At 36.1% G+C, this 16,251-nt stretch overlaps 1 protein-coding gene across 2 annotated transcripts in view; it reads left to right on the top strand.

Annotated features, from left to right (window-relative positions):
* Nucleotides 1–16,251, top strand: part of LOC310903944 (uncharacterized protein) — a 144,256-nt gene that overhangs the window by 107,055 nt on the left and 20,950 nt on the right. For both annotated transcript variants that reach the window (XM_083848046.1, XM_083848047.1), the window contains one exon: nucleotides 419–504. In XM_083848046.1, the coding sequence (XP_083704172.1) occupies nucleotides 419–504 (86 nt within the window). The remainder of the gene's footprint in view (nucleotides 1–418; nucleotides 505–16,251) is intronic.

The raw sequence follows: 16,251 nt of genomic DNA, 5'->3' as shown, positions 1-16,251 counted from the left end.
TACTAACAGCTGTAGGGCATCTGGTAGCATCTGTTATGTATGGTGTTTGTTTGTAGCCAGTTAAGTTGGTTTACTAACAGAATTTGCCCTGTTGTCCGGGTAGTGCTGACCTGCAGATCTGTGCACTCCACAGAGCACTAAGTATCACTGGCAAACTTCGATGGAAGTCTTCTTTTATCTCCCACTGGAAAGGATATTGTGTTTCATCCCCCAAACATAGAAAATGAGCCTTCCTCCCCTTTGCACAATTTCCTCTTATTTTACGTGCCCACCAATCTGTGCATGCACAGTTGCCACTAGAACATTGGTGATTGAGGCTCCCCTGAAGTGGGGGACTTCTCCATCCCTTTTAATTCAAAACAGTGAAGAAGTAGATGTTACTATATAATTCACACTTCCTCTTCATTTGTGGCTTCAGAGAATGGCAAACACAACCTTCATCAATAGCCCACTGCAAATCTGCACGATGAGAGCTGTAATTGCCTGTGGAGGAGAGAAATCAAGGTAAAACATGACAACAAACCTCCCCTGTGTTTAAAGAAATGAAGGGAAGCATGAGGGCATAAAGGGGTATGTTTTATTTCTTAAACCAGATTATTTTTTGCAAAGCTTGCGTTACCACAAAGACCAAAGATTGATAGGCCTTATCATGGTTAACCTAGTTTGTAACCTCTCCCTTTAAATTCGTCCAGATCAGACATTAATAATAAGCCTTCTAAGATAAATAGAGATGGATGTTTTATTAAGATAAATAAGATGGATGTTTCAGGGCATAGCACTGCAGAACAAGTTTCATTTTGGAATGCAGCCTAGTTTGAATCTGCTCTTTCAAATGGATGCTCTCTTCCGGTTATTGTTGGAGTGGTTTAGTAAGCATTAAATTACAGGTTGAAGACATTTTGGGTGATAAATAGGAAGAGCTGACGGTTCTGATGGGAGATATGTGAAATTGTATATCTTCTTATAATGTCTTTGGCCTATTAAATAATTGACAACCAAGTGAAACTAGTGTGCAAAGAAACACAAGAGGTGTTTTGAGAAATGTCCCTTCTTCCCCTTGAGGCCTAGCAGTAGTCTGCTAATAGGTTCTGCCAGTGATTATAACTAACAAATGAAACATAGAACTGTTGGATTCCTAACTTGATTTCAGGTCATTCACTTTGCAAAAAAACACCTCTGTGGAAAGTGTATGTAAAAAACCTAGCTTTTTAGATATTTGATGAGATTAAGTGGATTTCCTTTACCATATTTCTTATTTCTGAGCAGCTGCAAGTATGAAACATACCTCTCTGTGTAGAGGGCAGTCTTTCTTGCTCTAGCACAAAGCTTGAACCAATTCACTGTGCAAATACTCTGTATATAGTCTGAGACCACTCTGTCTGCTTGACCAGTAAATAGATTTTTTTTTAAGGCCCTACAAGAACTGATCATCAGGTATGTGCTGCACACTGATTGTTTTTATCCACTTAAGATACACTATAAATTTTGGTTGAAATGCACCTCTCAAAAGGAAATTCACATGGAAGACATCAAGCAACGGAGAATCTCTTGGTAGTTTTTCTACAAATTTAGGTGATGTAGATGATACTTTTCCACTAAAAGAAAAGCTTTTGTGAGCTTCCAGAGATTGTCCGTCATTATAATTTCACATATCATTTGCTGCAAGTCAACTCTATCTAGAAGAGTAATACTCTATATGCCCCTATTGTATCTGTTATCCAGTAATATTTCCATGTGTGCTGAATTAATTGTATAACATAGTTGTTGGGGCACTTTCCATACATATGGCTGGTTAGAAAATTTATTGTAATAGGAAATTACAAAGGGAGTTTTTGGTGTTTTATTTTGTTGAAGTAAGAACCTAACAGTGAAGGGACTTTTTTTGTGTGTGTGTGTGTTCTACATGCATTTTTTTTTTAGTATTGTTGGAAGCCCTGAGTGCTTTTAGACTTAGGCCATTAAAAATGTAATTTCTTCAGCTAATTACAGTGACCTAAAACCTCTGTGTATAGAGTGCCTGAACTTGGCAGATGTCTTTCCCCCTGAAATTGGGCTTAGACTGTCTTGGATCCACAAAATTTAGGGGTCTCAAATTTAAGCTTTATAAAAGGGAATATTGAAAGTTACTGTCTTCTTGGTTATTCTCCATGATCAGTAAATACCTGGGACTTCATAAACCACTGGGATGTGTTCTGGGTTGGGTGAGAGTTAAATAAAATGACCCTGTTTTTGTAGATTGATTGACAGCTTCATCAGCATCCTGAATGTTATAAATTGAACATTTTAACACTAAATTCATTATCATTAGGTAATCCACCAAAAGAGGAAAAGTCAGGTTTGATACCACTTCCCTGGGGGCTTACTACAAAAGTCTCAGGGCAATAGACTATATTACATCATAGCTTGTTGTGCTGTAAGTGGGAGCCACAGTCCTAATTCCAAACTCAAACACAGGAATAAGTATTTCGTGTTTTGTTTTTGACATTATTCTTTGTCTTCAGTTTCCTGATCAGCTCTTAAGGGGGATGTTGTGGTATGCATTAATAAAATAATATTTGAGTTAAAGTCCTGTGGAGGGAAATGAAAAAAAAATCACTTCAACTTGGGTAAATTCTAGGTGAGGCCTGTTGTCCACAAAAGTAGAGGAGAAGAAAACTTAAATATATTTTATTGTAAAACAAATATGTAGAATATTCTTCCTTTAGCATTACAGAAGTTCAGGTTGCATAGATCTATCTGGCTATTTGACCAGTCAGTTGGAGAATCAATTAAACTGAGCATAATTTTAAATCTACAATTTTAATATGCGGATCTTCATCTGAGGTTTGCTTTCTAATTGATTTTTGTGACACTGACCTCCCGGATTCTGCAGACAGTTCTGTCAGTCTGTGTAACCTGTTGATGTTGCCTGCCTTTTTCAGTCCAATGGGCGTTGAGGACTGCTGAGTTAAGAAGGTAAATTAAAAACCCATACACCAAACACTGAGGATGTTAAAGGACTGAATTATGTGGAAACTGGGCACAGTAAGGGAATATGAATAATACACATCCATCCTTAAAGAATGCATAAATTATTTGTTTTGAATACTGCATCTTATCTGTTTGTAAAGAACCTTCAAAACTTCTGCCTTACCTTCTACATAAGAAAATGGAAAGTCTCCTCTTTAAGTGTCTGATCTTGGTGATCTGCAGGTGCTGAGAAGAATTAGTACAAATTTGAGCTGGATAGCATTTGCACCAATAAAACTCAATTTTGTAGTTTCGTATAATAAATTTGGCAACTCTAACTGCTTGTAAAAAAAAAAAATATATATATATTATTTATCTACTTTTAACATGGGTCAGGTGGCTTGTATTTTTTTAAGTAGTCCTTGAACAAATTTTTTTTAGTTTAGTAACACAACTTGGGATGAGCCATGAAGTTTCTTTAAAGAGGAAAATGGTTTATTTTCTTAATAATAAAAACCAGTTGTGTTATATATCAAGATGTTAAATATATGTGGAACCTGTTTGTCCCATTATTTATAATGTGGTTGGCCAGCTGAGTCATGGTTCTGCTCCTCCAGTGAGCCGTTTAAAATAGGAGTAGAAAGGGGAACATGATAAACGCTGTAAGGGATACTTGAAAACCTAATGTAATTTAAAAAACCTATTTCCCCCTCTTGGCATGCAAAGAGCTGTATTTTTTAAACAATGCATTCCTTGGAGTATTTGCAAGGAGGGAATTCATAAAAGAATTCTTGGATTTGGGGGGGAAAAAAAAGGCAGGAGGGAGTCAAGAAAGAATCCTTAAACTTGATCAAGATGAACAATTGTAAATGTAAATAAATGTAAATATTTTGTGTACCATAGTAAAATATTTTTGTTAATCTTCCTATTCATTTTGTGGTGGAAGAAGTAATGTTGTAATATGGTTGCTTTAGTCCCAACTATGATGGTGTTGCATCTGTTTTATTTGACATATCTTCATTCCTTCACTATGCATTTTAAATGTGAGCTTAACTTTGTGTTTGTCACCATAACATGGTGGTTGCTCTCAAATTAAAGAAAGTGACCTCTGACCTTATGGATAACAAAAGTAATGCAGAAGGTAATGCCTTGGCATCCGGTTCACAGAGATGTGCTTTTGAACTGGTGGCTGCAGGTCAGGGTCATTGTGAGAAGGACTTGGCAGAAAACTGCTGGGCATAGTTATCTAAATAATGTGATCTCTATCCATAAGGCTGCAAACCAATCCCCACAGAGGGACTTTTATCAATGACGCACTCCCCTTGTCATGCAATTATTTTACATTCTCTTTATTATTTTCCTGGAAGATTGAAGTCCCTTAATTTTACTACAGAACCTTGTCTTCAATACCTTCAAAGTCAGAATCTTAGTGAAGTGATATTGAGCAACAAATGTCATACATTTGGTTAACTTTTTTACAGCTCTACTTTTCCACTGATAAATATGAAGGAATAATACAGCACATACATGTTTCCAGAGTCTGGAATGCCATATATGTAAATTATGAGACATATTATTGATTTGAAAGTGCTTCAAAAATACTGTTTTCTTGGCAATATTTTTAGTGGTATTTATAGTGAGTGTGGGTGTATAGAAACACTATTGGAACTCCTGAAATTCTGTGAGAACTTGCTTGTTCTTAGTATCCCCTCTATAATGCTCCAGCAGGAACAACAAAGATCCCACTTGGTTAGAGTCCATTCAGCAAGACATTGTGATAGGCAATACCACCAATAGAGGCTGTTTTTTTGTTACGTTAGTGAGCCTGAAGTCAACAGAGAGTACTAGAATGATTCAATGATTTCATTCTATTGCTCTGCCAGAATCATTATAATGATGACTGTCAGTTCAAGGACAAAAGATGTCATGTGCTCTTAGATATTTCCAGTGCTATGTATAACTGATTCCAGCATAAATTGCTGTAGATTTAAGATTAAGATTGGCCTTCTGTTCTTAGCCATGTTCATTTCAACTTTGCTAGATTGGAAAAAAAATGGTCAGTAATAACCTGGGGGTGTTGTTTTCATGAAAGGAGCTGTACAAAGAATGTAAGATATGCATACTGTTTAAATATGGTATATGCCCATATGTACTTCAGCATAGATTCTGATTTGTGTTGGAAAATATTTATGTACTAGCAAAAAATATTTGCTGAAACTCATTTCCCTGCTTGAATTATGTATAAAATCTGTTTTTACAAATCAGCTACTGGGAACTTCTGTAAGCAATATTTAGTTTATCATTGTATATAAGGCATAAGTGCCAATAAGAAAGTTTGCTGGTTCTGTAACATGGAGAAAAGTAGGGTAGTCTTGTGGTAAGACTAGAACTTGCACCTTTTTTGTTCTGAGTGTGCCATTTAAACATGTTTAACTTCAGTTCTTTTGGCTCTCAAGATCCTAAGCCTTTTGGAAAAAAGGCTATTTCTACTCTACCTGGTGCAGTGAAGCCCACTGTAGCTTCTAGATACTAGTGCAATATTACCAACTGAGAAGAGTCCAGAGCTCAAAAGTCAAAAGAAGATATTAAAATTAACCCGAAGCAGTGCTTGGTACAAAGACTATGGATTTCAGTTAAATGGCCGGGACTTTGTATTCCTACCTTTCTTTCTCATAGTCTGAACTAAGGGCTTCAGACGATGAACCAATGAAAAACTCAGTGACCTTTCACCATGGAGGGCACTCACACGTTGTCTGGAATATTTGTCAAAACAAGCTCTCTGGTTATTGTAAAAGTAGGCTGACAATACTCAAGCATATGAATTTTAATGTATACCTGTTTGCTCCTATGTTGTGCTCTTTTTGTTCCTTTGTTATTTAGAAAAAAGTCTTTTTATTTTTTTTTTAAATTTTTTTTATCCTGTACCATAGATGCGAATTTGCCTTTTTAACATGCAGAAATACTGGAATGGCTGACAGCTGTGCAAGAAAGCCATAGATAGATCATGTGGTATAGGAAATGGCTTTTCATCTCTCAGACAAGGGGATGCATTTAGTTAACTAAATTCCTCCATGGCCAACTCAAAGTCTAAGCTGCCTGCCCATCAACATGAAGTAGTGGTGTAAAGGTTGTAAAATACTCCCATTACATGCAGATCAAACTTATCCTTGTTCAGAGCATTCTAGATTTTTCTGACTCTTTTTCATTTCCCTCTAGTTTTAGACATAGATTTAGTATATTTGGTATAACTCCCCCCCCCCCCCCCGATATTACTATATATATGTATTTTTGCTTACTCTGAAGAAAATACATTTTTCCTTTAGAAAAAAATGCTTTTTGGTTTATAGTTTTGTCAGCTCACCAAGAAATATATGTGCTTGTAGATATATATTGTAAAAGTATCTAGAAAATGTGTGAAATATTTACTGCTCATACAGAAATACTTCTTGTGCCTTCTAGTAAAACAAAAGCAGTTCTCAGTTTGCTGTCCTGCATGTGATGAAAAGTATGAGTTCGTAATAATGTAGGACAAAAAACAAACAAACAAGCCAGCCTCTTTAGTGGAGAACATGTTTAGGATATATATATTGAAGTACAATTAATACAGAGGAAGTAAAGTATTTGAAGCTTGATCATAAATATTGCACCTGTATTGTGCATGGCAATCTTTTTGCAGTGCCATGTACACCTATTAATAATGTGTGAGTTATATGTAATTTCCTTTCTGGGGATTCCTCCTGGAATAGCTGGTGTTACTAACTTCTGCTTACTGGTGGGGGAGTTTGCAATGTTCATACAAAGCAGTTGTGAGACTCCAGAGCCTACAGGATTTGTTGTGTATTACTGCTCACTCCCATGTAGGATTCACAATGATTTTTTCCCTGGGTCTTGCAATAGCATTATTATCAACGTGCAGTACAAAGGTCTCTCCAGAATTAATAGAAACGTAATCTATTTGCAGTAAGTTGAAAAAAGTGTGTTGTTTTTTTTTTGTTGTTGTTGTTATTCATAAACAGTGTTGACTGAATATGCTGTTGGTTATGTTTGTGGGTTTTTGATTTAGGGGGATTGAAAAAGTCTGACATGAATTTTTGAGTGATTTCTTTACTGAAAAATTGGATTTCTTTTAGTGGACACTTGTAATTCAGGAGGCTGACAAACTTCTTCCTTTAATATGAAACTACTTTCCATCTACTGTGGGACCCCTTTCTGCAATTTCAGAAGGGAGCTTTTTGCTGTTGGCGAGGTTTATGCATAGTTTGTGTGCAGACCTCCTTGTCTTTACAAGAAATCCTAAATGAGGCCAGAATCTAGGGTGCAGTAATAGTTCTGAGATTGTAAACTGTAGCTCCTAAAACAAATGTAAGGTTCTTACTAGGTCATGAAATCTCTCAGAAACCTCACAGCAGAGTCATGTAAGCTAATAGAATAAAGCCTTTAACCTACTGAACAACATTAGGCAGATATCATATTAGGTAACCTTGTCTAAATGGTGGTGAAGTACACTTAGGAGAAATGCTGTCAGAAATACATGTGCCGGAAATGGTTACATGATCTCATAAATGCTTTGAAAAGCTTGAACAACTACATTTCATTTACATTTTCTTTCATCGTCCTGAAATAAAAACCTCTTTTGTTAAGACTGCTTTAAAAGAGAGTGGGGGAAGGAGCTGTTTTACTGCAAAGGAGAAGAGTTAATTCACTTTATATTTTATGTGTCCTGCTATGAAATGTTAATTCTACTGTCAAAATCCTTTAAGAACCCTGCACTGTGACAACAACAAACAAACAACTAACCAAATAACCAAAAAACAACAACAACAAAAACCAACAACAAGAAAACCCACATGTTGATGTAAAAAACAAACAAACGTTAAATGAATTGGGACAACACAAATCCAATCAGTTAAATTTGATATCTGTAAGGACTGGGTGGGTAAAGTGACTTAGATCTAGCAGTGATTCATGCATGAGATCTTATAGAATGAATAATACTGGTCCTTCAGAAAAACAAACCTATTTGTTACTGAAAGGAAAATTGACCGGCTTTCAGTTGACACCATTGGACCAGGTATTGAACAAAGAAATAAAACAGTTGTTTCAGAAGAGAAGTTGAAAGTTACTCATTTGGGAAGATCCCTGTGCAGCCTGTGATACAAAACTATTTCCTTCTGCTTCATCTTTTCTGATATTGTTGCATGACTGTTGGTAGGGGCCTTCCACCAGAGGCAGGTTTGAGCTGTTTGTGCATATGTTGCCACAACCTTGATCACTAGTCAGTGTAATCCCTCCTGCTGGAAAGAGTCATTACGAAAATGATCTGTCCTTTATTTTGAATTCTTGAGACAATAGAGATCAAAAAAAATGAAGTTGGCTACGAGGTAGAAAACAACAATTCAGGAAAAGTCAATGTTGCTAAAACATGAAGGTGTAGCCTCTTTTGTGAGTGACATCACTTTTTGAAAAGCCTGGTTCTAAAGTTGGGCCGGAGGCTGTTATGTGCTTCACACAGCAGCCTGTCAACACTACGAGCATCTTCTACAATAGTGTGGAGTTGGTACCTTTGAATGTGCTAACAGTGAAATATTACCCCATCATCCCACAACAACCTTCTGCACTATGAAGCGGTTTTTTTGAATTGCAAGGCAGCAAGTGTTTACTTCCTTGCCTTTAACAGAATGTGGCAGGCTAGCATTGCAGCGATGTGAACCATTATTACTGCTCTCACTGAGGAGCTCCTTAGAGCAGTTCATCTCGTGTGTGGGAACCATGGGTTCTTGGGAAGGAGACCAGTTGTTGATTGCTTCCTGTGCCGAAGCAGAACACCCAGACTGCATTACAAAATCTAGAAATATAGAGGGTGTGAAACAGGAGAAAAAAACACTGAAAATGTGTTTGACTAGTATTACTACTTTTATATCTAGGGACATCTATGCTTTTATTACTTGCCTGTCTAGTGTTGCTAGTGACCAGGGTGCTGGTCCTGATGGGCAAGCATTTTGTTGTGCTAAATTTGTTAAATTTGCAAATGATTAGAGAGAATGACTTTGGAAAATGCATATAGTTTTCCGAATTATGGACTACATGTGGCAGTAACTGGCAATAAATTCAGAGCTTCAATAAATCTAGGCAATACATAATTTGCAATTAATAAGAACTGCTCTCATGAGATACTATTACAACACTTCCTTCAAAATACAGTGCTTCCTTCAAAACAGTCCTTCTTCCAAAATGATAAGTCACACACATTTACTGTACTTTCATCCAAGTAGTTCCCAGGGGGTTTAACACAGTCTTTTGGTTAAGTTGTAAAGACAATAAGCTGGATTCTCGTCTCAAAATGTCAGATAAAAACTGGGAGGAGCTCCACCTAAAGTCAGGTAAAAGTTGGTGTGAAGGAAGAAGAGGTGCAAGTATAAACATAAATATACATTATTTGGGTTAGCACACAGAGTTTTACTAAATAAGAAACTACTGCCTTGGGACGTGCAACCACATTGAGAGAAAAATGAGTTCTGATTTAATAGCTTTGGCAGAGTCATGTGCAGTTGGGAACAGAGAAGTGCTAGAAACTATTACACTGAAAAATTAAAGTCAAATATATCTAAACATAGTAAAATTTTGTTGCCTTTTTCCAATTAAGTCAAAACTGAACTTGTTTGTATGACTACTCTCAGATAGGCCCATTTCTGCTGGGCACAATAAAATTTAGATGAATGAAATAGTTGATTTAAGTAATCCTTTGTCTTATGTATGTGTATAAATTAAAGCATGATGAAATCTTTTTGTAATTCATTCTAGCCACAAAAATATTTCTCTGGGTTTTTCTGGAGAGAGATAAGAAAACAGCTATTGCACAGGAATAAAGATTTCATATTTGACTATACAATAAACTGAGAGCTCTATAAAAACAGATCCAACATGTAGGCCATTTTGCGTTTCCATGTAGGTATTAGACTTTTATTTCTCCCGATGAAATTGTACATGTGGAAAGTGTCCTTCGGACAGTTTGCTGATAGCTTAAACTCCTTTTTTTTGCACACCCCACATAGACAGTGCAAGTCACCTCCTGGACAACACCAATACAATGTTTTAAGAGCCAAGAATTCTTAATTTCATGAATAACAAATTAAAATATATGCAGATATTGTCCAATATTGATTAATCAAATTTCAATGTTGCCAGAAAACTTTCTGGCCATTTTAAATGAATGAATGAGTGTATTCATAATAGGAATAAATAAATTGGAATATTTTTTTCATCACTTTACCAGTGTTCATTTGTGGCAAGGTGACAAGTTGTCCATAGCTTTGTTTAGTTACTGAAAAGCAAAATAAAACAAGATTTAAAGCTTTTATTTTTAATTATTTTTTAGATTATTTTTGCTTTTTATTGATTTTTTTTCCAAGTTAGTTGAAATCTTTTAAAACTATTTTTGGTTTCAACAGCCACAAAACAAATAAATTTCTTCATCTAGTTCTGATGCTGCAATTGTTCTATATTCTCTTTCTGACTTGAGCTGACAAACCAGTTCTTCACTTTGAGCAAGAGTTTTTCCAATAGATCACCAATATCCATTGTTCCTGCCTTTGTTTCTAGCTAGTCTGCAGCATGAGTACGTGTCTGACTTGCCAAACACACATAAATCATGTCTTAAGGTCATCTTTATTACTTTCTTCTGCTTACTTAGGAAGTGCACCATCAATCAGCACTTGTGAGCCTGCATCCCTGTCATCCATTGTGGCTGGCTTGTGTGACTAGTGTTAATGCTATAAGCAGAGAATGAGTGAGCCTGGATTTAGAAAGGCAAAGGGTAAATCCATGAAGGAGAACTGGTGCAGGTTCTGCTGATGGAGTGGAAAGAAACTTAAGCAAGTTGCAGGCGTGTTGTCAGATCAGTGATGTCCTTGCAATTTTTCCACAGTCTCTCTGCTAAAGATATTGTACTAGAAATAAGCCCCAGGCAAAGTGATAGTGGTGCTGAGGAAGTATACTCTGCTGATGGACATTTTGCATTGCTTTTCTTTGTCCTTTCTTTGTCCCTGTGTTTTTTTCATTTGTTTGTTTGTGGGGTTATTTGTTTGTCTTGTTTTATTTATTTAATTTATTTTTTGTATGTTATAAGCTGACTGCTAAATATTTTTAAATGCTGTACAGTTCCTGATACTGCATTTTAATACTGCTTTTTAACATGGGACGGGTGATAACCAGCATGTGAACATTATGTCCACAGTTACTTGTTAAATTGCTCAAAGGCCAATGAGATATACAGAGTTTTGATTCCGTTTTGCTTTTGGACCTAAACAATCTGTGGGAGCATCCTTATCGTAAAGGGACCTAACAGCACAAGTCTTGCTCCTGGAGTGCAGGCCTGGTTTATGCAGGGGAGGTAACTGGCTGTATCTCATTGTATTAGTGATTGTCTTCCATCTCACTGAAATGAAAAGGTTCATAGATTCTTAGGAAATACTGTTTGCTTTTCAAAAACATGCTAGTATGGATAGAGTTGCATTACTTGCCTTCCTCTCAGTCTGCTCTTGTATCACCTCAGACTATATTCCATCAGATGTTATTAAGTTTACAGAAAATCGGGCTCGATGTTTGCATAAGAGGTGGTAAAAGAAAACTCAAAACTCAAAAGTGTAGGTGATTCAGAGAAAAATCTTTTAAATTTTATCTAACTTGTCTAAGATTCCTGGGCCCAATTATATTCTTACACTGTGGAAAAATCTTGTTAAGAAATTACTGAACTAGGTAGAAAATCTCAAGAGAGGAAGCTTCTCTAAGATACTTCTTTTAGATCTTGTTCCCAATCAAGCAGTATATACAATCTTTTCAAGGTATTTTGGCACTTGGCTTGAAGATCTTTGCCAGAACCCAGAAGTGCATGAAAACGATTAACAAAAATAAACTGTGTTAATTGGACAAACAAGAGTTTTCACATCTGCCTGATTTAAGACTTCAGAAAATAATTCATTTTGTTTCTGGAGTTTCCCCTTTCTGTTTTGTGGCCTCTCCTACTCTTTTAAGATTTATTTACAGAGATGGCCTTAACTTTATCTGTCACAAGTAGCAGAATGATGTTGATTCAGTTGCCATGTATTTTGATAAATCAATTCCCTAATGCACATCAAATTGATTTAGCCCATCTTTAAGTGTCAAAAAGAATGCCTAGTGAGGTAGCACTTACGGGTATATTGAGAGTGACTGACTCCCAAATATTGTTTGAATAATGACTTCTTGCTTCCCAATCTGCTAACATCCACATTTTAGGCATGAAGAAAGGTGCCTGCAATCTCAATAAAGAGAGACTTCTGGCTGACGTTTCCCTCAAAGCTTATTCTACTTTGAGTTGCATTTTTGTGACTACATTCAACATGGAAAGAGAAACATTGTAAGGCTTGATGTCATATCTTATTTAGAGTCAGTTCAGGAGTACAGAGAAGGAATTCTGTAAATGCAGACATCTCAGTGTGTAGTTCCTACCAATAATAAAATAACTAAGGTAAAAGAAAACTGATATTGAGCAAAAATGTCAGACAGAAAATGAAAAGGCAAAAATCCACATTTCTGCATAAACAATGATGGGAAGTTAGTAGTCTTGTCCTAATTTTTGAAATTGCCATTAATTACTTACTACTCACTGGGATGGGTTAATTTTGGGGTCCATTCATTTTACCCAATAAAAATTTTGCTTAGGAAAAGATGAAGAAATTAGCTTGGAAAAAATACAAGCTATGAGCAAGCTATTACTTATTCTACGTTAGTTGTGCATATTCTGATCCCACATAAGGATGTTGAAACTAAGGAGCAATTTGCTTTAATAGTGTCAGTTTTATCTTAGCATTTTGATTAACTGCTTGTGGGATTGTTTGTAAAATAATGTTTTTTAACAAGTCTAAATGAAATATTTCAAAATGATTATGTTGATTCAGTAACCCAGAATTAAGTATTATTGAAACTATGTTAAGCATTTGGGATTTTTGGTTTTTCATTTCATAGAGGAGAGCTTGTGCCAGCAGAAAAGGAGTTTCTGTTCCTACCAGACTGTATTGCATTGAATATCATGTTGAATTTAGAGACAACAGTTGGAAGCACTATTAAAGGCTCAGTTTTAATATCAGAATTAATGCTTAGATAGACAGATATGCTGCAAGATATGCTGAAGATATGCTCACTCTGTTCTGGATGTGCCAGGTAAAATGGACAGTACTCTTTATCCTAAAATGGTTTTGAAATCTTCCAATCTTCCAATCTTGCAGTATGAGTCTTTGAAAAATTTAAATGTAAGTCTGTGCACAATCTTGGTGAAATTCTTTTCAAATATGGTTTGAAAAACTATTTCTTAACAAAATCCTGTTAAAAAGTATGTACTTTTTAGAAATGAAAGCTTAGTCTTGAAATAGACCTAATCTGTCGTTGTTTTTTTTTGTTTTTATAAATTATCTTTTGATCAGATTTACTTCCTTTAGGAGGAAGAAAGGCAAGATAATGACCTACAGTAGGTCATGGAATTGTCACTGAATTTGACTATTTTCATTTTCAGCAGCTGAGCATTTTGATTTGTGTCCTCACCTCAGATTTAACGTCTGATTTAAGGACGTATAATTTCTTTGTTTCTGTGAGGTAGACTTGCACATAGCCATTAGCAACCTTTGGAAACGATGTCTTGGCATTTATTGCTCTCTGTGTTTTTGAGCACGTTGCCATTTTCATCTCTTTTTCAGTTAAGATCCCTTGACTTTCAGCAAGGGCTACAGACTGTTTGACCTTCCAAACTAAAGTTGCATACCAAGTTGTTAACTTACCTGTTGCCCAAGTAATCCATATGCCTTGCCTCCACCACCCAGCAAGGGTTTGTTGGGAGAAGGAAAGTACGCAGCTCACAACTCTGTCCTTATTGCAATTTCCATTTTAAACCTCAACCTTTTAAAAATCCTTTATCAAAGTTGTTTAGTCTCTTTCCAAATTTGTTCTTGGCCCTGGAAGCACTTAAGCACCTGAGCATTGTTATCATACAACTAGCACTGCTGACTCAACATGATTGAGGTGAGAGTGCTCAAAAGGACGAAGGAGCATATGTGTTCAACTGCAGACAGACTCATAATTTATAGAGCCAGCATTTATACTCAATATTGTAGAAAGGAACAGATGATAAGAACGTGAAGTCTGTTCAGTACCTACAGAGAGTATTGCATGTGCAGTGGTCACAGAGGTCTGACTCCTGTATAGGTCTCACAGAAGTATGTTTCCATCTTCAGACACTTTTCAAAATCTGACAGTCTCCTTGCTTTAAAGAGCTCAAACTGTCAAAGAGCAGGAAAGCGTCAGGCTAAGTAAAGCAATTGGGACAGAGTGCGTACGTGTAACTTTGAATACAAAGGTGATGAACTGCAGATGTTTAGATCTGACATCAGGGTAGTATTACAGCTGTCTTCATTCTTCTGAATCAGCCAGATGTTATAAGTCTCTCTGTTTTTCTCTCATCCCACAGCTTTGATTGGAGTGCTATTTGTGTCCTATTTGACAGTGATACTGTTTTCTGATTAGTGACAGTATTGTGATGTAGGCGGGGTGTTTTTGTTTTGTTTTCCACATTGATTGCTACACATTGTACAAACCTGTAAGTGCAAATAATAATAATGAAAAAATTAGAAAGCAGGATCGTAACACACTGGAAATTTCAAGGACATCTCATCTTTTCTGACTTGTTCAGAGTAATTGAAGAGAACTTAACCTAGTAGAAAGTTATAGAATCTGTTGCACGCAGGTTGTTAGGAAAGCTTGCACATGCTAACAGAGGAGAAACTACTGTGAATGAGAGATTTGCATTATATATAACGTGAATGATAAAATCAGTAGCCTCACCCATGAAACTTTAAATAACGTTGGTTGATTTAGAAGAAAACTAAGCAAGACTCATGTTATTCCAGCTTTTGATTGCAAGGTGGGAAGTGCTTAAGTTACTGTGTCCTAACAAGGTGCTACCGGAGAGGTTGGTCCAAATAATTAATCTGTACATGTGCTCTTAGCCAACCCTGTGGTAAATTAGGACATATTAGATTAAATGATCATAAATGTACTCTTACAAATTGTTTTTCTTTGTAAAGGGTGTGGATTAAGAGTACACTGGACTCATTGCTATGACTCAACTACAGATGGTAACTTGTTAAACTAGAGTAACTCAATCAATTTCATTTGTGTCTGCACACCCAATTCTTCTATAATGACATGGAAATAACACACGGAAATGCAAGATGGTCAGAACTGAATTTCTAGGTTTAGTTTGAAACTTCGATATACTTTTCAAGAAACCTAGGGAGGTGATTCATAATCACCACCAGCCGCCTTAGACATATTGACTATGTAGATTGTGAACACAGTTACTATATTCATTTTCATTTCCACCAGCATGCTTCTAATCTATTTTCTCTCTTTAATATTTGTTAGGAATACATTTCACTGATTATGCTGTAGAAGCACTTACCTTGTATTTGTGTCCCAAATTATCCTGGATATTTTTCTCTCATCATCTTATTTATTGTTGGTGCCTTTCTCAAAACGTATTATTAAATCATATGTTCAGGATGCTTTATACCTGAGTATCCTATTTTATTACCTGAGTATCCAATTGACATCAATAGTCACCATTCTGGAATACTGTTGGAAAGGGTTCACATGGTGATGGACCTGTCTCAGAAGACATGATAAAAGGCTTGTTACTTTCGCAGAGGAAATTTTCCCACCGACTACTGCTGCTCCCAGTGGGCTCATAATCAGATAGAGCAAAATGAGTAAAACTACATGAACAGGAAAATATTTCCGGACTTCTATGAAGGTAACAGAAACTGGCCCCAAGATTCAATGAGAATGTTAATATCCAGTTGTTTTTAAAGCTATGTTTTGTTTGTTTGTTTTGTTTGTTTGCTTGTTTGTTTTAATCCAGAATTTCTGAATTTTGGGCTAGTCGCATCAGTTAGCAGAGCAAAGTCAGCAGTTCTGCTGCATCCATAGTAAAAACAGAATTTTCTGCCATTGAGACTTTTTGTTAGCATGTCTCCATCCTTAAACTGGGAGACCACTTTACACATGGTTGGACAGACTCCTTATCATACCTGACAGTGCTAGTCCAGTGGAAACATTGCTATGGTTGATTTTTAAAATATTTTCTTAAAGGTGTTTCAGGTGTCGCTGGAATGCAGTCATCTCATAGTTTTCCTGTATAACAGTAACAGTTCTGCAAATGTATAACTGCTTTTTCCCAGAATATTTTTCAATCTTAAAGCATACATTTGATATTCT

The sequence above is a fragment of the Anser anser genome (genome assembly GCF_964211835.1).
Source record: "Anser anser genome assembly, chromosome: 9".
NCBI classification, from domain to species: domain Eukaryota; kingdom Metazoa; phylum Chordata; class Aves; order Anseriformes; family Anatidae; genus Anser; species Anser anser.
This window is presented reverse-complemented; position numbering and strand designations above follow the sequence as displayed.